The sequence below is a fragment of the Centroberyx affinis genome, unplaced genomic scaffold (genome assembly GCF_046629955.1).
Source record: "Centroberyx affinis isolate AG114_WGS23_722 - 3 ecotype Tasmania unplaced genomic scaffold, CSIRO-AGI_Caff_v1 ptg003533l_1, whole genome shotgun sequence".
NCBI classification, from domain to species: domain Eukaryota; kingdom Metazoa; phylum Chordata; class Actinopteri; order Beryciformes; family Berycidae; genus Centroberyx; species Centroberyx affinis.
Window position 1 is genome coordinate 206,238 of NW_027281476.1, and position 20,144 is coordinate 226,381.

At 44.7% G+C, this 20,144-nt stretch overlaps 1 protein-coding gene across 3 annotated transcripts; it reads left to right on the top strand.

The window, feature by feature from the left end:
* The first annotated feature begins 957 nt into the window (after positions 1 to 957).
* srebf2 (sterol regulatory element binding transcription factor 2) lies at positions 958 to 19,816 on the top strand. 3 transcript variants are annotated; one of them, XM_071539923.1, is made up of 21 exons: positions 958 to 1,263; positions 4,647 to 5,020; positions 5,476 to 5,668; positions 6,025 to 6,051; positions 6,156 to 6,310; positions 6,743 to 6,895; positions 7,815 to 8,096; positions 8,355 to 8,469; positions 8,606 to 8,757; positions 8,942 to 9,146; positions 9,784 to 9,959; positions 10,427 to 10,676; positions 11,406 to 11,575; positions 11,838 to 12,009; positions 12,597 to 12,714; positions 12,983 to 13,092; positions 13,702 to 13,834; positions 14,528 to 14,699; positions 15,521 to 15,697; positions 16,624 to 16,735; positions 17,376 to 19,816. In XM_071539923.1, the coding sequence occupies exons 1-21, from the start codon at positions 1,173 to 1,175 to the stop codon at positions 17,591 to 17,593; spliced, it is 3,555 nt and encodes a 1,184-aa protein (XP_071396024.1). In that variant the 5' UTR covers positions 958 to 1,172; the 3' UTR covers positions 17,594 to 19,816. The 3 variants fall into 3 exon arrangements, with proteins under 3 accessions (XP_071396024.1, XP_071396025.1, XP_071396026.1); XM_071539924.1 differs by having other exon boundaries at positions 6,743 to 6,889; XM_071539925.1 differs by lacking the exon at positions 6,025 to 6,051.
* Positions 19,817 to 20,144: the final 328 nt, after the last annotated feature.

The following is a 20,144-nucleotide window of genomic DNA, read 5'->3' on the forward strand; positions in this document are numbered from 1 at the left end:
AGTAATTACAACATTTATTTGAGCTTTCTCAGTTAGCCATTTCCTTAGATTATTCAATAGGAATATTTTTACAAGTTGTTTGATGTTTCACATGCACTTACATTCTTCATATCACTGTGTGAAAAGACATGGATTAATGTGTTATTTCAGTTTGAACATTCATAAAACATGAAGTGATCCTAGGAAATGCGTTTCACTTTATTTTTACTCCATGACCATGAAGGTATTGTGATCATTGATAAAGCACATCCAGTATTCAATAGGTAACTAACTTTTGGTGTTACTCCAGTATTTCAGTTCCTCAAAATTTCAGAGTGCAATGTTAGCTTCCAAACAGACAGAGCTGGCATGTTGTGCCACGGATGTGCCTTGATAAGTGAAAGTGCTCTTTTGTGTGGAATAAACTGAAATAAACACAATAAATATTATTCTTGCAATGCTGGGTGTTCTTGGCCTCCTTTTATTTCCTCTGTGGTTTGTTTAGTGGTAATATATTCAGCTGATTTCTCCACTCTTCTTTCAGTTAATTAATGGAGAGAATAACTGAATAAACTTATTTGTATGCATGAAAGAGGTTAAAATGATCAGCTGTCATTTGTATGGACAGGGAGAGTTGTAATTTATGGTACTCGGGGTGTTGCATAATAGTTGGGGGATTCAGACAGTATGAATAATGTATCACTGTAATAAGCAAATGACCAATATTTATAAGGTGCTGAATTTCTCTGAAGGGGGCTACTTCTTTTCAAGAAGACAGGGGGCGCGGTTTATTCAAATTACACCACAGCTTCTGATCGGTGACGTACTATCAGACCACGGCAAACATGATATTTCCATTGGACGACGGTTACTGGTCTCATGACAACAACAGCGAGGTCTGGGCCAATCAGTGCTCGTTCTGGGCCACAGGGTCTGTTTGTGAATGACGTAATGAGCGAAAAACAAGATGGCGACGTCTTAATCACAAATCGGTGTAAATGAGTTTATCGGGATAGGAATCTGCCTCTCTTGAGGCATTGGTGTTGTTTTACCATTGCTTCAAAAAAAATAATAATCTCGATAAGATAAGTCTTTTGCAGGCGTTGTTAACGCCTCAGAATACGCCGCGGGTTTTGTTTCTTTTCTCCCGCAACCCTCCGGTGACAGCCGGGGAGGCGAGCTGCTGAAACAGGATGGATACTGGGGAATACATCTCGACCATGGAAAACATGGACCCCACTTTAGCGGAATTAGGGGACGAATTTACCTTGGGAGACATCGACGGTGAGTGACTGTATTCAGCCGTGTCACTGTGAACAGGTTAAAGTGTTTGTTGATGTTCCGTCTGCTAAAGTTAGTGACGGCCTGTTTCCGCTCAGGCTGACAGCGCTGGCTGTCTAAACGCCGAGCATGATGCTCATCCTCCCGTGTGAGAGCAGGTTAGGCATCGCTGTTAATTATGCATCAAGACTATAGAACACACAAAGTTTAGAGATGACATGGAGAAATTATGTGACAAAGGGCCTCATAATATCAGTCGTTAGGAGTTAGTCTTAAATTTCCGCAACTCAGAATGATGAAGTTTTTCCAATAATGTTTCTACTTACTGAATTTATTCATGAATTCAGTGTAATTTAGTCTACAGAGATAGAAAATTTGCAAAGGTTTATCACCCTGCATTATGCAAAATCATGACTGACACCCCATATATCTCATAGCCATTTCAGTAGTCCATCATTTGTATATCTGTATAAAGTTTTAGTCTACTATAAATTTTGCATTGGGCAGTTTTTAGTGGTGTCTTGCTGTAAGTTTCTATGCTGTGGCCAAATAAAGAACCAAGCATTCAATGGAAAAAGTCGTCATCAGCTGAAGCTGTAAGCACAGTAGTTTTTTCCATGAATTAGAGATGCATGTTAGTAAGAGGCGTCATTCAACAGTTAGGTGTGTATATGCGAGGTGAAGGAACACCACAAGTGTGTGACTTGCTCATCAGTTATTACTGTAAGCCAACAGGGAACCTATTAGCAACCATCATTCATAGTCATTTGGCTACTTTTTAAGTTTAGCACATATTTTTCTGTATTAAGAAAAATAACTTATTGAGAAAAAACGTTCTTGTGCAGCATCTTTTAAAAGAAAGTTTATGGAGAACAGTTGAGAAAAACCTCCTGGCATGCATCTTTTTGACAAACTGGTTCTCCACTGCGCCGAGGCAGGCACACACACATACACACACACACACACTGAGTGAACAGATAGCATCACTGTTCCAGTCCCATCTTATCAAAACAAGTTTCACCCTTTGGCACTCTGTGAAAGGATGGGGCTTTTGGTGTAGGCTTGGCCAGCGCAGAGTCACCGGATTTCCATTAGAGCGGAATTTTACTGAATGCTAAGTCACCAGACAGGCTGATGCTCTGCTGCGTGCCGTCTGACAATGTGGGATAAACTGGGTTCCAGGACAGGAAACTAATGTTTCCATCCACCCGCCACAGTGTTGGTGGATTCTAAAACTCACACCACTGTTTACCAGTCAAATAACAAACATTAGTGGCCAAAGTGGGTGATAATGTAGGCAAACTTACCAAACACAGCCAAAAATCTACCTGATTTTGCTGGTGTCTGGTGCTCCATTCAAAAGGGGCCCTTGAACAGAACTAGCAGACAGGCAGCCCCGGGCCATAGTTTATGTAATCCCACTTTATCACTGTGTCAAAAGAGAGGAATGCACAGATTGTGAGAGAGAGAGAAATGACAACCGAGAGTTGACTGGTGAATTCACTGACGAACTGCAGCAAAGACAGCCCATGCATGAGTTTTGCTTCACTCAGCTTACATTTGGTCTAGGTCTAACAAATTTGATTTTACACAAACATTCAGTGACTGCAGGAAAATGCCCCAATTTAGCCTTTTTTAAATCTCACATTTGATTTTCATTGACTGGCGATGGGTCTCATTTCTCTCTCTGTGTAACGGCTGGTTTACTGTAGATCTAAGAAGATATTTGAACTTTGTTCTTCAGCCGGCCGGTACGCAATCCATAGTAAGCAGTATAAGGTCTTAGGGGCCCCTGTAAGGGCTCATGCACTTGACCCTATATTCATGTAGATCATTCTCCCTCTCCCCATTATTCCCCTTGCAACTGCTGCTCTGGTTACATAACCTATTTTCTTTGCTCGGAGCAGCCTAGGAAACTGTCCCTCTTTGACGGGTTTATCCCTTTGTGTCAGGCTTGTCTGAGGCTCTGGGGGCTCGGAGAGGGGTTGCTTTGTTCTGTCTCTTATGAAAAGCCTGCCCCCCATGGAGGTGTACATGCGCATGCTCCAGCGTGTGTGCCTACATGATGTGTGTCTGCATGCATGTGCTATGTGATGTTCGGTCAGAGTTGCTTATCTGAAAGTGTGTGATACTGTTCACACGGTTTCATTCGAGCCAGTTGCTTAAAGGATCATTCTGGTTATTTTCAACCTGGGCCTTATTTTCCTAGTTTTTGCCATCATGGCAATTGATTGTGTTCAAAATTTCGGCACTTACTTCACTGTAGAGCTTTATGTATCCCTCAGCTGCAGGGAGCGTCCAATTTGTCCTTCAATAAATTGGCTTCTTCTCATAGACTAGTACCAGACGTTAACCTAAAGGTGGGATGTTAACACCCAACCTATGCAACGTGACTTATTCATAGGCACAAGCTTGCCAGTCTTTTATAACAGCAGTTTTGTTTTCCTGCTGCTCAACAGGTTTTACCTCAGAGGGGACAAATGATTGAATGCTATTAAAACAGTTCTCAAAATAGACTTATTTTTTGCAGCACGTGCACTGTGCCCATCCATCAGCAGTTATAAAGCGGCCCATCCATCAAGTCAAGCGGAGCTGCTTGATTTCTTATCTAAGCGCTCTTTTACCCTGTTCCCATTGTCTCTCGGGGCCATCAGTGTTAGATTACCCTGTACTTTTTCAAGGCTAGTCGTTTGAAGGCCTTTCCATTTGTGCTCACTTTCTGTTCCCTGACTCATTGCCAGAACAGTAGCTGTTAGTGTGTGTGAGCTAAGTCAAGGCCAGTCCATAAAGCTCTCTTAATTCGTCTGTCTTTTCAATGACCTTACTAGAGGCAGTAAACAACACACTTCGGCCTAGAGACTGTAGAAAGGTCTGTAGTGGGGAAGCTGCAGCCAGTTCTTCTGGCCTAGATAAGCTCCATTGCAAGATGTCTCATTCAAGGACACTTGGGAAAGAAAGACCTACATTATGACTTCCCATTACTGCATTATGGGATATTAGCCACGGCCTGGGTTTAACAGAAATAAAGCAATCATCATCAATCACAGGATGTCTTGTACATTATGTTGCAATATGTTCATCCACAGGTGTGTGCACATTATTCACAGTCTGCTCTTAGTGGGACAATCTCTCACCACACTCTTGCAAAGTTTTACTGTAATACAAAATAAAATCTCACTTTTTTTGTTGAAATGAATTTTTAAGGAGTTTCACCTTTCGAGATGACGTTGAATTGTAGAATTGTCGATATGCTGAGGTACACTTCACACAGCTGTATTACATCTATCCATGTTTCATATTGCTGGAATCTGTGAAATGGCTTATTTTCATTTCCAAACCACGTGCAGGCTTGCCTTGACTTCCACTCTCTCTTTCCCTCTCCTCAGAGATGCTCCAGTTTGTCAGTAACCAGGTGGGGGACTTCCCAGACCTGTTTGAGGACCAGATGACCTCAGCAGGCACCGCTCAGAATGGCGCCGCCCCGCGACCCGCCGTTCAAACCCCTCAAACCCCCCAGACCCCCCACGCGTCAACCCCCGCCGTCTACCAGAGCCCCAGCGTTGGCCTCGCCCCCTCCCAGACGCTGTCTCCCCAGTCCCTCCCCCTCACCCCTCCCCTCACCCCGGCCCAGACCCCCCCCACCCCCACCGCCTCCGTTGGGCAGCAGCAGGTGACCCGCAGCCCTCCGCTCCTCCAGCCGCGGCCCCAGGTGCAGCCCATCCACCCCCAGCCTCAACAGGCAGCCCAGCCCACCATCCAGGTATCAGCTGTTTGACAATGTACTTGAATGCGGGACTAGTGCAGTAGCCTTGTTTGGAGTCTTGGGGTCTTTGCAAGGCTCATACTTCTCCACCTGTAATTTCATTGTCTGTCGCGGAGACAGCGTGGATTAATTTTCTGTTATTTGTGCCGTCTGTACAAAAGCAGCTTCTGCTGACAGCAGAAAAAATTCAGAGAGCTCTGACTATAAAGTATAATTATATTGTATCCAGGTCAGCATCCCCGCAGACGCCAACGCAGATCTCAGCAAAACCGTAGTCAGCTAGATAGATATACAGATAGTTTATTGTCTTCTGAGTGAAATATCTTTTTCCTGTAACAGTACATCAGAAATGACAAAGAAACTGGCTCATATTGCATGAAACTTTAATGATCTCTGCGGGGCATGCATACGTGTTGAATGAAAAGTGTTTCTTTTCTTTTGTTTTTACGCAGGTGCACACCCAGGCAATCCCAATGCAGACCCAGACTTTCCCGGTCCACACCCTGGTTCAGACGCACAGCCAGACGCCGCTGCCCATCCAGACCCAGGCAGCCCAGACGGTGATGATTGCCTCCAACGGCGGCCAATCACGCTTCATCCAGAACCCCGTCATCTGCCACCAGAGCCCCGCCCCCAGTTTCCAAGGTGACGAGAGAAAGCTTGAGTTTGTCTCTATGAGGTGGTTGTTATGTAGGGCTGAGACGATGTAAAGAAATTCAATGTATCACAATGCAAAAATGTTTATTCTGCTGTAGTAATCACAAATGAGACGGCTTGCCCATCACAATTTTCACAAACTCTCCATCGAAATTATATTATTTGCACTTTGTTGTGACATGTTGGCTCCATGGAATGTTTATTTACTACATCGTATCATGGTTGTATGGAATTGTGAACCCCATATTGCGTATTGAATTGTATTGTGAGATAAGAATATTGTCCCATCCCTATTGATATGTGTGCAACAGGTTCTAAATATGCATACAATATTCTTTTTAAAGGTAAGATGCCATTGCAGCGATCATATGGTTTGTTCTCAGTCTCTCTTTTTACATTCTTTCAGTTATATTGTGTTTGTCCTTTGAATTTGACTGACGAATCTTTCATCTGTCATCTTGTCTCCCATCCACAGTCCTCCAACCACAGATGCAGAGCATCATGACGTCACCGCAGCTCCAGCCAATGACCATTCAGCACCAGCGTGTTCTGACCCCCACGGGTCAGACCATCCAGACCCTCTCCACAGCGCCCACCACGGTCCACACTATGCAACAGCAAGTCCAACAGGTACCACTGACTAACTGTTCTATTGCTTCTAGGGTTGAATGATATTTTGAACTTACTCTGCTAAATAGCTGACATTTTGTTCCAATATTCTGTGTTTTAAATTTTGGCTTTTGGATTTTTTTGCATAAGTGTTTAATTCCCCCCAAACTTAAATTCTTGACAGGTTGGAAAATCTTCCAAAACTCATAGTCACCCATAGTCAATAATATCACTCATGTCACTAATACTGGCCTGATATATCAGTAAACCAACATATCAGTCTATCAGTCTAACCCTAATTACTACAAGTAATAGCTCTTTGCATCTTTTGATTGCATACAAACAGCTTAGTAAAGTGCTAGCGATCCTGAATACCCAAGCCTCGATCTTTTCAAGTTGCAAACATAAAAGCCCACATGCTCATGCTGTTCTTTGGACTTGTGTCTCTGTCAGGTTCTGGTCCAACAGCCTCAGATTCTGAAGACAGACTCGCTGGTTCTGACAACACTGAAGCCGGATGGTACGCAGGTTCTGTCGACCATGCAGAACCCCGCAGGGATCACCACCCTGACCACTCCCATCCAGACCACTGCTCTACAGGTCCCGGTACATCTCTCTCTCTGTCTTCCACTGCTCTGTGCATCGCTTAACCGCATTGCTGGCCTTTGTTCCTCAAATCAATGATTTATAAAGTCTGGGGACTGCTAACTGTAGAAAGGGAACAATGTAATGGAGTGTGGAGTCTTCAGACACCTTATTTGATATGATTCCACATGATGTTTCATTTTAATTATGTTGTTTATGCTTAATTGGGTAGTAGAAAAACACCTCAGAGAATTCAGGGGCGTCCTCCTATTTGGCATGCATACATGGGAATGCAAACAGACAAATCCACTCTTACTCTCTATCTCTCTCCTCATACCCACAAAGAAAACCATCAATAACACATCACACCATCACCATGACAGTGGTGATGTCAGTCTGTGACGTCAGTCTCCTTCTCTTCTACCAGTGCTGAGCTTTATTTTTTAAAGATCTTGCACTGATTTGGTCTGAGCAAAAAAAGTTTTTTTTCTAATAGCATGATATAACATGCTTTTATCCAAAGCACCTTACCGCCCCTTGAGTATATCCATTATTGGTACAAGTGGCCCCAGTCGGAATGGAACCCTTTAACCTCACATCATCTTCTCTCCAATGAGTCATAGTCCCTCTCCTCGCTCTAATTGGTCGCTCTAATTGCGCTAAAAAAAAACCTTTTAACTCTCTCCTTTTCTCTCCTTTTATTTTTTCCCCCTAGCACTTCTCTCTCTTCTCACATGATCATTCTCTGATTGATTATAAGTGTAAACCTGGCAGTTTTAGCGCCATACTAAACTACAGAACAGCCACATTTTCTACTGATGCTTCACACTGGAACCTCCTTGTCTGTGCTTCAGTTCACATCTCTTCATCTTTTGTTGCATAGTTATAATGTCATGTGCCACCACTGATTTCCCCCCCCTGTTTTCCCACACACACACAGACCCTGATGGGCAGCAACATCCTGACCACCGTCCCGGTTATGATGGGAGGCGGGGACAAGCTGCCAATCAAGCAGCTGCAGCCAGGCTCCTCCCACTGCGGAGGCGGGACCAGAATGGCCATGGAGCAGGGCCAGATGCTGGGGGGAGGAATGGTGCAAGGAGGGGTGGTGAAGGAGGGTGAGAGGAGGACCACCCACAACATCATCGAGAAGAGGTACAGGTCCTCCATCAACGACAAGATCCTGGAGCTCAGAGATCTGGTCATGGGCAACGACGCAAAGGTCAGTGGTTTTAACACCCGGAGATTGAATCGATTTGAAATGTAAATAGAAGTAAGTAAATGGAAACTGCATTCTTTTCTAATGGTTGAGCATGCAGTCTAAATTATCTTTTAATAGGTGGGATATTTCCAATGCCATTAGTTTTTCAGTATTTGAATTTAGAAGGAAATCCACTGAATTAATTGATTTGAATCTGATTCTGGTTTCTGAGCTTGATGGATCCTCACACGTTCTACACCTTTGTGTGTTTTATCCCAGATGCATAAGTCGGGAGTGCTGAGGAAGGCCATCGACTACATCAAGTACCTGCAACAGGTCAACCACAAACTACGGCAGGAGAACCTGGCCCTTAAAATGGGCAACCAGAAGAACAGTATGTGTTCCTGCAGTACTGAGATGTTACATGCAAGCTGCAATCTGTAATTAGAAAGAGTTCAGAGAGTATTTTTATCCCCCCCTCCCTTCTCTCTCTCTCTCTCTCTCTCTCTCTCTCTCTCTCTCCCTCTCAGAGCCTGTGATTCTATCTGAAGATGTGGAGCTTAAACAGGAAGTGGTGATGATGTCACCTCCTGCCTCCGACTCTGGCTCCGGTTCCCCTCACCAGTTCTCTCCTTACTGCGTCGACTCGGAGCCAGGCAGCCCCTTACTGGACCACGATCCGGTAAACACACACACACACACACACACACACACACAGGGACAGGATGGCACACATAAACACACAAAGCATGTACAGAATGTGTAGATGTACTTATTTGTGTATAACATTTATTTCTCCCTCGTTTTCCTTCTACCTCTCTCTCTCTCTTTCTCTCTCTCTCTCTCTCCCTCCCTCTCTCTCTCAGGTGAAGAGTGAGCCAGACTCCCCCTCCTCCGTGGGAGTGATGGATCGCTCTCGTCTGCTGCTGTGCGCGCTGACCTTCCTCTGCCTCTCCCTGAACCCGCTGCCGTCTCTGCTGGGCTCCGAGGCGTCGGGGAGCCCCGGCCTGACAGCGGGCCACGGGCCGTCCAGAACGCTGGTCTGGTTCCCCAGCCACACACAGGACTTTGGTGAGCGGGGGTTCAGCACGCAGGTCGGAAAAAAGACTAGAAAATGCGGGAAGTAAACTTAAGTCATTGGGGGATTGCGGAGATACAGGGAGACGGGGCGATGAAATGTTTACTGTTGCCTTGTTTCATATTTAGTCATATGTTGGCAGCAGCATAGTGTAGTCTAGTCGAGTCTTATTTATATCTCTCTTTATCACAGTCAAGTCTCAAAGGGCTTCACATACCATCATATACAGTACATGTCATATACCATATTACATCATGCTGTAAATACTGTATACATACACATCATACATCCTATACTAGGTCATATACATAGTTCATATACATACATTGTTTACTACATCATATATATACTATACATCATATACTAGATCAGTAGTGAGTACAACAATGAGTCCATAACTTCTTTAGGCCATTTCAACATGTCAGCTGTTAGAATTAGTACTATTCCCCTTTTTAGTAAATTATTCGGAACTCAGTAAGATATTAACTGCAATTTATGGTCATTGTGGTAACGCCAGATGAAGCTTGTTACCATCATTACTCATAGTTCCTGGTTGTGAAATATTCTAAAGCAGATTGAAAATACTTGCAATCTCATGTTGCTGTTGTTCTGACTCTCCTCCTCCTCCAGCGTCATGGCTGCGCTGCTTGTTGCCGTGGGTGATGGTGTGGGTGCTGAGCGGGGTGGGGGCAGTGTGGGGCTGCGTCAGGGTGCTCTACCTGTGGGAACCCGTCACACCCCTCCACTCCCCCAAGTCTGTGTCCTTCTGGAGGCACCGCAAACAAGCCGACCTGCATCTCAACAGGGTGTGTACGGCAATTACTCAAAAAAGAGTCGGGTAGGACATCCAAAACTGAGGAAAAAAATGACTCAATACTCACATTGCAATGTGAGTATTGCATCTGCTCTTTTCCACCAATTTTGGATGTGCTACCTCACTCTTTTTTTAAGCAGTTGGATTTGATGTTTTTTGGCTTTTCGATTATTGAAGTGCACTTCACACAGTTTCCTTTTGATTCTGACAGTTTTGATGTCTCTGTTTAGCTCGCCTGTTTCCCGCAGGAGTTTATTTTTAGTGTCTGAGTCCTTTGTTCAAAACATGTTCAGATCTAAGTCATGACCTTCATCACACCCACCCCCTCCCCCAATATCTTTCCTGTCACTCCCCACTGAATACTAGCTAACAAAGCAGAAATGGCATAAAAGTAGTTTTGAAATAAATGGAAGCCCTGGTGTATTGTCTGTCTCATCTCCTCTCTCCTCTCTCCTGCAGGGGGACTATACAGCAGCGATGGCCAGTTTAGAGACCTGCCTGTCTGTCTTGACCAGAGCACTGCCCTCGACCAACCTAGATCTGGTCTGCTCCCTGTCCTGGAATCTGATACGCTACTGCTTGCATCGCCCCACCCCTCTGGGCTGGCTGGTTCATCAGGTTAGAGGAAAGCACGAGGGGGAGGAGGCTAGAACAAGCGCAAAGGACGCGGCTCTGGTCTACCATCGGCTGAGCCAGCTGCAGCTCACAGGTAAGTGTGAAGAGAATTGGGCGACATTCATTTTGGTTAATGGTTAAAGTTTGGGAATGGGGCAGAATACTTGATCCCTAGTCAGTGGCCAAGAATAATGTCAAACAGAACTTCCCAACCATATTCTTTTATTCTGACAAATTAATTTATTTTCTTACTAACACTGTGACTTGAAGATTTAAACCCAGCGGTACAGTTAAACGGCAGCAAACTGGATTTTTCCACTGGTTCGACCGATATGGGTTTTTGAATACTGATATTTTTGGATTGAAACCTCCTATAGTTGAATTTTCAACATCCTAAAATTGGACAATTCTCATGTGAAAAAAATTATTCAGTGTTTCTTACAGAATTTTCTTGGCAAGGTGGAAAAGCTTCTGCAACACTATTCAGACCATGTGACACGAAAACTCTCATTTGAAACTCAGCTGAGGATAAGAGCTTTCCATAGACAACCACTGTAGTACTGATCAATTATACAATAAAAATATAATCAAACAAGCTGCTTGATATCCATCATATCGGAGGTAGACGACACTGACTGGTCCATATCCCATTCTGAATAAAACACCAATATCAGTCCTGAAAATTATTTCCACACCGTACAGACGCTGTGACTCTTATGTAATCCAGCTCCCAGAAACCGAGCTACAGGATCTGTCACCTGCAATCTCACGACACATCACTCTCTCTCTCTCTCACCCTCCCTCCCTCTCTCTCTCTCTGTAGGGAAGCTGCCTCAGCGTAGCGGCCTGTGGTCCTTGTCTCTGTCTCTGAGCGCCGTCAACCTCAGCGAGAGCGCCCAGGGCAAGATGGCTCCCGCCCAGCTCGCCCAGATCTACGTCACCGCGGCGACGGCCCTGCGCACCGTGCTGGGCCACCACCTCTCCTGTCTGCCCGTCAGTCTGCTAGACACTCGCTTTTCTTTCTGTCTGTCATCTCCGATATCTCTTCGCCTTCCTCTTCTTCTTCCCTCCACTGTTTTCCTCCTCAGGACACTGTTTGAATATTTATCCAGGCTGTCTATCAATGTCTCAGTCTATCTGTCTATCTATTGCGTCAATGCATTAACACATAAAACATGGCACACTCAAAATGACATTTTAATGACGTTTGTCTTACCTTTGCCTTACAGCAGTTTTGTCTCCTCTCCTCTCGCAGGGTTACCTGTTGAGTTGCGCCGAGAGTGTGGCCAACCAATCGGAGTCCAAGCCGATCCCCGACTGCCTGCGCTGGCTCTTCACCCCATTGGGCAGGCAGTTCTTCCTGAGCTGTGATTGGTCGGTCAAGTCGGAGAGCAGTGATGGGGTGTATACCTCACAGAGAGACCCGGGTATGTCATATCAGGAAGAGCTGGATTACTCTGCCATAATCTAGGCCTTTAACTGTGGTAAAAATAATATGAGATTTGATGAGATTTTATTTTATTTTATTTTTTTTATTTTAATTCCAAAATGAAAGATCCACCAATTGAAAAAGTGACTCCTGGTCATATAAAATGTTTGAAAGCATAAAATATAATCATATCATCATACCTTTTAAGGGTCTAAAATAAAATAAATCTGGCCCAAGACCTTTGTCACATGTCATCCCTCTTTCTCTTCCAATCGTTCCTGTCTCTCTCCACTGTCAACTATCAAATTCATTAATCAAATTTAGATTTTGTGTTCCATATTCCTGGTATGAATTACAGCAAACCCAGAAGGCTGATGCTTTGGTTGAGATGAGCCAGTTCAGAAATCCGATAAAGAACCTGATTAGCTTGAAATGTGAATGTTTTTTTTATGTTTGGCAAATGTTTTAATTGAAGATTGTAAATATCAATTTGGTGTTTCTTTCCTTGTATGGAAACTCGACACGCTTGAAAAATAAGGTCCCCATACTAGAGTGTTTCCTCATTCAGTCTTTCCCTCCCTCCAGCTGACCCCATTGCCCAGCTGCACCGCTGTTTCTGTGGGAAGCTGCTGGAGAGAGCGGTTCACACCCTCATCCAGCCCCAGAGTGACTCCGAGGCAGGCAAACGCAAGGACGACTCTGGGTAAGACCGGGGGTCCTCACCGCGCTGCAGTGCCCAGTGGGAGCTTTGGCACTCGCACTGTCGACTGTTGATGTGTTTTTGAGAGTTTGGTGTGAATTAATGGTTTGCTCTGCATCTGTAAACATTTTCCTTTTTTACAATCTGTCTGGCTTTCTTGCATCCTTCTCTCTCTCTCTCACTGTCTCTCTCTGCATCTTGCTTTTTCTCTTTCTCTCTCTTACCCTCACCATCTTTCTCTCACTCTTTCTCTCTCTTTTGTCTCTCTCAGGGAATTTTCCAGCGCCCTGGAGTTTCTCCAGTTGTTGAACAGCTGTACGGAGGAGTCTCCCTCCCCTCCTCCTCCCTTCTCCGCCCCTCCCAATCACACCACCACACCAGGTATGGATGGAATGAACAGACACGCCCTTGCCTGATCACACAGTAGCATGAATCACATGTACTGTTTGTGCGGGGAAGAGATTTATATTGGGATTTCTTTCCTCTACTCTTCAATGAAGATTAACCAGACAGCCTGCCTCAGTTATTACTGTGAACACATATTGATTTATGTTTTTTTTATTCCACTGACAATCAATTTGGCTTTAAGGATTAACTTTTTTATTGAATTCTCACAGATAACACTTCCAGTCATTGATTTGTGCTAATAAATGAATTGTAATGCATGCGAACACATTAGCGATCTGAGAAGGCAATGTTAATCAGTTACAGTCTTGATCAATTCCTATTGTTCTAACAGCCAGCCATGCCCAATACTTTGTACATGAAGCACGCTGTTATCATCATACACATGCAGATAAAATGTTAAGTGTTTAAAGCAGCAGTCATGGCGTGGGTCTTAACCACCGCACCATCTCTGCACACCTGAACTGACACTTTCAATTCAATGAAGAAAGAAGCTTTTCACAGCCACACTGGAGTCAAAAAGCCTTCTGCAGCTGCTCTGTCCTTAACGTTTCTTCATCACGTCCCTCCTTTCTTTCCTGCCAGTCGGAGACCCGGTGAGTCGTTGGTGGGCGTTGGTCCTGAAGGCCGCCGTCCATTGGCTGCAGGGTGATGATGTCGCCGTGAGGTCACTGCTGGCAGAGGCAGAACGCATGCCCAGGGCTCTACACACTCTGGAGTAAGTGAAACATATTGTATGTTTATACAACTGTGTGTATAGACATACTGTGTGTGTGTGTGTGTGTGTGTCGCTGTATGCCAGAAACGAAGAATGAGGGAATTCTTAAGGCTGGGACACACAACATGATTAAACAGACTGTGAAAAGATCGGACATGGCACACATTCACAGTTTTTTTTTTTTGTCTTGAGTCATAGAGGCCCACAAACTTGACAACTAGTTGGATTTGGGGATCACACTTATACACACACTTAGGAATACTTTGGGATAAACAAACACGGTGGAAGTGAAGCATTTTTCTTCTCACAGCTGTATTTCCTTTCCTTTTATTTTCATCTCTCATTGACTGATCATTGGTCTCCATTCAGTTTGAAATTGTTGTCCAGCCCACACTGCAGGAATCTTGTCCAGATATTAGTAATAAAACCAAATATGTTTGAAATAATCATGATGGTTCCAACTGGATCGGGAGACAACAGATGAATGATGATCAGTTGTGATTGCCATCATGGCTAAAAGTCATATAGTGTAACCTCAGCCTAACAGAGAATTGTGTGTGTAATCAGCTTTTTAACCCATGCGGATTCCAAACTGCTAAGGGGGAAAAAAAGACAGTTACACACTCATTGTTGTTGAATGCACATTAACTGTCCTCCCTGTCCCTCTGTCCCTCTGTCCCTCGTCTGTCTCAGCCACCCGCTGCCCAAGGCTGTGCTGCTGCTATGCAAGTCGGTCCAGATGAGTCTGTCCCCTCTGAAGGGAGAGGGGGCTGTAACCTGCCTGTCCCACTGTGACAGAGCCAGCAGCTACCTGCGCTCCAGCATCTCCGTGCCCCTCGCTCAGTCTGGCAACTGGCTCAACAAGGTAGAGTACAGAAAATCCCTCCACACACTCCAAACACCGATACTCTTTCTGCGTCCTCGGCTGGATTTGGAGGGTTTGATGTTAAATTATCAGAAGGAACACACACACACACACACACATTCACACACATACACTCTTCACCTTCATAAGTGCGGTTGGGGTCAGGGCAGGCTGACGTGGGGCTGTGTGTGTGTGTGCGCAGTGTGGGTGGTAGGAGGTGGCTGTGGTGCATTGTAGTTGCATTGCATGATCCTGAAGCCCAGTGCAATGTGTCTGCAGTGCAGTACAGAGGCCTCCCCGATCTGCACGCACCCGCTACACACACCACTTCCCATCAGGCACCAGCTTCACCTTAAGACCCGCAGACCTGGTTAGCATGTGGACCATAGTTTTAAAGAGATTTGTTTTGTGTAGGCATGTTGTGGTAGGGGTACTGGTGGTAGTAGTAGTAGTAGTAGTTGTGGTTGTTGCAGTTGATTGAGTCCAACCTGGGCTATTCATCTCTCTACACCACAAATCAATCATAGTATACAATGACTAAAATTGCCCTCTGCTTTTTGCTGATCTTTGGTGGTCAGGTGATGTCATCGTCTATAGAGTACAACAGCTGGTGACATCACCTAGCACTAAAGATCAGCCAAGAGCAGATGGCAATTTCAGTAGCATGGCTAGTGGCTTTTTACACAGGTTTGGGTTTGGGTTTGGTTACTCTTTAATTAATCTATTTTCTCTATCTAACTGCACCAGCTATTAAACCAACATACATTTGCGTCAACCAGTGAAACGGCTCTTTCATCGTCAGCTCTCTCTTCTCTTCCAAGGGGGTGGAGCTCCTGGTGTGTGACCTCCTGCTGACCTTGAGGACTAGCCTGTGGCAGCGAGGCAGCGGCAGCAATGGGGAACCTGGCCCCGCCCCTGGATCCCAATTGGCTGGTTTCCAGAGGGACCTGAGCGCGCTCAGGAGGCTCGGACAGTGCTACAGACAGGCACAACACAAGGTACATTTATGAAAATACAAAAGCCATGTGTGTTTAGGAGTATAAGGTTTAAGGTAAACACAGAAAAGGAACAGTCATCAGAGTCCAGAGTTCTATTTTGACTTGTCTAAGTTGTCCTGTTCAGGGCTCCGATGCCAAAACAAGCATAGAATGACACGAACAGACAATTTTGAAAGGAAGACGGTGTGTTTATATTCTAGTCTACATGTGCAAGATTGCCGTGATATATTGAGAACGTCTTGAAGTAAGATAGCAGGACAGTCTGTAGCAGTATGGGCAAGACTTGGGTCAAATAGTATTTGCATATACTTATCATGCTTTGGTTTAGCATACACAAGTGCCAGATGGCTTGCCACATAAGACAATACAACTAGAGGCAGATCTGGTGTTCCATGCAGATTAAAACAAATGTCAAGAATTGAGTCCGGTCTGATAGGGACTGGGTAACATGGTGGGCTATAAGGAACAAAAGTATAATGGAAAAATACTGTTGGTCATAGTTGTTTGTTACGTTTCCATCCACTGCACATTAGCTCAAAATGTTGCCGATGCATCATGGCCTTAAAAGTTTTAGGGGGTGTTCACAGAAGTGCTGCGTTGATAACAAGCCCATAAATCAGCTGGGGGTTGTTTGGACCTGTCAACACCTTGTTTATGATAATATCTTATTTAGTGTATCAGCCTTGGAAATCAGGGTCTCTACAAGTCTCCCCAGCTGGAATAATCTCATCTTAGTTTATCATTATCATTAGTCGTGCCTGTAAGATTCACTGGTGGGGTGTTTACTGTAGCCAGAGGGTCTTTCACTACCGTCTTCACAGCACATCATCATGATCATTTGTTATGTTTTGACTTGTCAATAGTGGCACCGTTTGTGAGGTCCTGTTGTGTGATTGCGGTCCTGATGCATGTGTGTTTTCCTCCAGGTGTTTCTCCATGAGACCACAGTGAGGCTGATGGCCGGAGCCAGTCCCACGCGGACGCACCAGCTGCTGGAGCACAGCCTCCGACGCAGGACACACAGCTCCTACACAGCCGGTAAGGAAGACACACACAGGCACACACTCGTACACACCAGCTAGTAGAATACAGCCTCCGACGCAGGACACACAGCTCCTACTCCTCTGGGAAGAAAGGCAAAAAAGACATACATATCAACTGGAAGAATACAGCCTTTAATGCAACACTTAACTCCTACACAACCGGGAAGGACACACACACACACCAGCAGTAGAGTACAGCCTACAATAAAGGACCCATAACTCCTACATAGCTGGTAAAGAATATATATATACACACACACACACACACACATACATGCACCAGCTAGTAGATACAGCTTCAAATGCAAGATGGTTCCTTAGCAGTGGGTAGGAATTACAGAATGGTATCCACACACACAGACTCGTAGGTGAAGTTGTCCTTGAGTGCTGGCTGGGGATCAGCTCCCACATGGCCTTTCCTAATCTTAACCATTATTGGGGAAATTGAAAACCTTGACTCTGTAATAGTGCTGAAGGGCAATGCGGCCCTGTACCCACACACAAAGACACACACACACACACACACACATCAGAAGGCACTAACCACTAATCTGTTTTCTTTTCTCCCCTTTTTCTCTCTCGCTTCTCTTCTCTCTCCTCCTCCCTTCCTCATCCCCCGCCGCCCCCACCATCAGAGGGCGAGTGCATCCTGGGGGAGAGGGAGAGGGCCCACGCCATCCTGCTGGCCTGCCGCCACCTGCCCATGCCCCTGCTGACCCCGCCCGGGCACCGCGCCCGCCTGCTGGCCGAGGCCAAGCGCACCCTGGAGCGGGTGGGAGACCGCCGCTCCCTGCAGGACTGTCAGCAGATCCTGCTGCGCCTCAGCGGGGGCACCACCATCGCTGCCTCCTGAACAGCTGCACTGCTTAAACACATGCACACACACACACACACACACACACACACACACACACACAGACAGATATCAGATATTAGGGCTAACTCACGATAGACTCAAACTCTGTGATTTACTATGATACATACCAAGATATGTAAACCGGGCAAAAATGTATATTTATGACTCATTCACACACTCACACAGTTCAATTGAGTAAAGGGACTTTTCCTCACACTGCCACACTTTTCTTCACACACGGACAGTTGATTTTTACCGTCACACATCATCCAACATCCAACTCTCAGCCCCGCATCCACACTGAAGGAAACAGTGTGAGGCCGATACACTGGAAGGCTATGCATGTGCTTCTTTGATGCTTAGCGGCATTGTTGCAGTGCAATCACGCCACCTTCTGGACAGTGATGACATCACGCTGGCTCCCTGCCACGTCGTTACTACTGCTACAGTACAAGGAGAATCAGGTTAAATAGGCCCCAGAGGGAAAAGGGACCATTATTTAATGGCTATTTAAATTAATGCAATGCAGCACTGCATTGATTGGCTGTAGGATAGCAAGCTGTACAATCATTATTGGCACACGGCAATGTCAGTGCTACAATAAATGTGTAATGTCTCATTAAACATGCAAGCTTCAATTAAGGGCTTCGGTGCATTCAAGCTTAGACAGCCAGGCTCTGTTAGACTTGGCTGAACTGTAGGATGCAGATGGACAGACTAGCTTGCTTTTAGCGTACAGTGCTGAGTAGTGTCTATTTCTATCTACCTCATATGCTGTACAATGCCAGCATTGTACTGTGGCGCAATATAGGATACTTTAGCACCACGTCAGTGAACTTGAACTGAAATCAAGTGACAGTTTTAAGTGATGCATCAATCCAGTACAGTGTCGTTCTAATAATAGCATGCCGAGCAGCTTTATTTAGACTCGGCGGCGCAGCACATGACTGGCTGCTGCTGCGGCTGTTCAAACAAGGAGAAAAACTGGGGAGATCGTTTGGACTGGAGAAATATCTCTAATTAAAAGAGGAAAGCAGCCAATCACATAGGCCTACAGGTTGAAAATGCCTACCTGCACACACACATGCATGAACACATGCCCACACCCATTAAATCAGTTGCATACATGCTCACAATGTGATTGTATATAGGTTGTACATAGCCAGTTAGAAACAGTGGTCTTAAGTAGATGAAACAGGATGTCCTTACCTACTGCTAGAGAGGGAGACACATCAAAGAAAGCACCATAACATGTCACAGTTGGGAGGTAAAGGTTTCCTGGGGCTGCAGGTCACAGTCTAACGCTCTGACCAGGATAGCGAGGTTAGCCGTCTGGCCCCTGATGTATATTGAAGTGAAAATGGCCTGATTAGTTTTGGCCACTAGTGATATAAGTGAGGAATGGTATTTCTTTGCAATGTTGTCCACGTATGATGTAAAGCTCTCAAGCATAAATGCCTTGATGTAGTTTAATACATTTATTTTATTATGTTTTATGATGATGTCTGAAATGTCAGAGGAGCGCTATCAGTGTGGGATCTTGGTCCACTTCGCTTTTCATATGTAACTGTCTGCCGACTTTACATGACTTGTCACTTCTGTCATTCCTATTTTTGTGCTCTGATTATCTTATTTAATGGTTATGTAATATTATTATAAATGCTCCGATTTTTTTTTTTGGAAGTGAGCAGTTATGTCATTATTGTTTTATATTGGCAAAGCAACCTAGGGACAGAAACTGTTGGAGGGAGAATTTTTAAGAGGAAGAAGTTGTATATTTTATTGAAGAAGTAAAGTCTGCATTTAACAAATTAGCATGCTATTTTAGGAATACTCTTTCTTTGGTACTTGTTGCTGTTGCTGAAATACAAGCAAACACACAAGGATGCTCTTAGAAACAGGCAGATGTGATTAACCTCTCACTGAGAAAGAAGTCTGTCTTCCAGCTTAAACCAGTTTGTCAGTTATCCACCCAGAACCTGAAGAGTCCTGAAACAGCTTTGATCCAACTCTGTCACCATAGACTTAGTATCCTGACTGGTTAACGTGTGCAAAGAAGAAAGAAATGTACAACCAGCCATCTGCAGTGGACAGAGTCATTATTATGTTACAATAAAATCTCTTATTTTTTTGTCTTTTTCCCCTTGATATGTGTTGTATTGTTGTCTGAATTTCTATGTTCATTTTGATTTTTGTTTTTTAATAAAACAACAGATGACAGCGGTCTCCACATGTGATCTTCTTTCAGTAGTGAAAGTATTGTATCTGCTGCTGGTGGATCTGTGTTATGGAAATTAGTATCTGAGAGAAAAGTACGAATATAAGCACTGAGACAGAAGAAAGAGAAGACATTGTACACCTTGTGATTCATTTGAACGTGGGCGTTGACCTGGTTTGAAAGCCAGTGTAAATTTGATAATGAGGGGTGTGTGAGGGTTGTTTTGGATTTCCTCTTTCAGTCCTAGACGTTCTCCATGTTGCCTAGTGATAAACACTGGACACATCGCTCGAACTCAGACATTCCTCTGGATTAATATAGAAAGATGGC

Excerpts from the sequence above, each read along its gene's own strand:
- srebf2 (XM_071539923.1), top strand. The coding sequence starts at position 1,173 with ATGGATACTGGGGAATACATCTCGACCATGGAAAACATGGACCCCACT. Across the intron at positions 6,052-6,155 it reads GCCATTGCAGCGATCATATG|TCCTCCAACCACAGATGCAG; the intron begins GTTTGTTCTCAG and ends TCCCATCCACAG. Across the intron at positions 13,835-14,527 it reads AGGGCTCTACACACTCTGGA|CCACCCGCTGCCCAAGGCTG; the intron begins GTAAGTGAAACA and ends CGTCTGTCTCAG.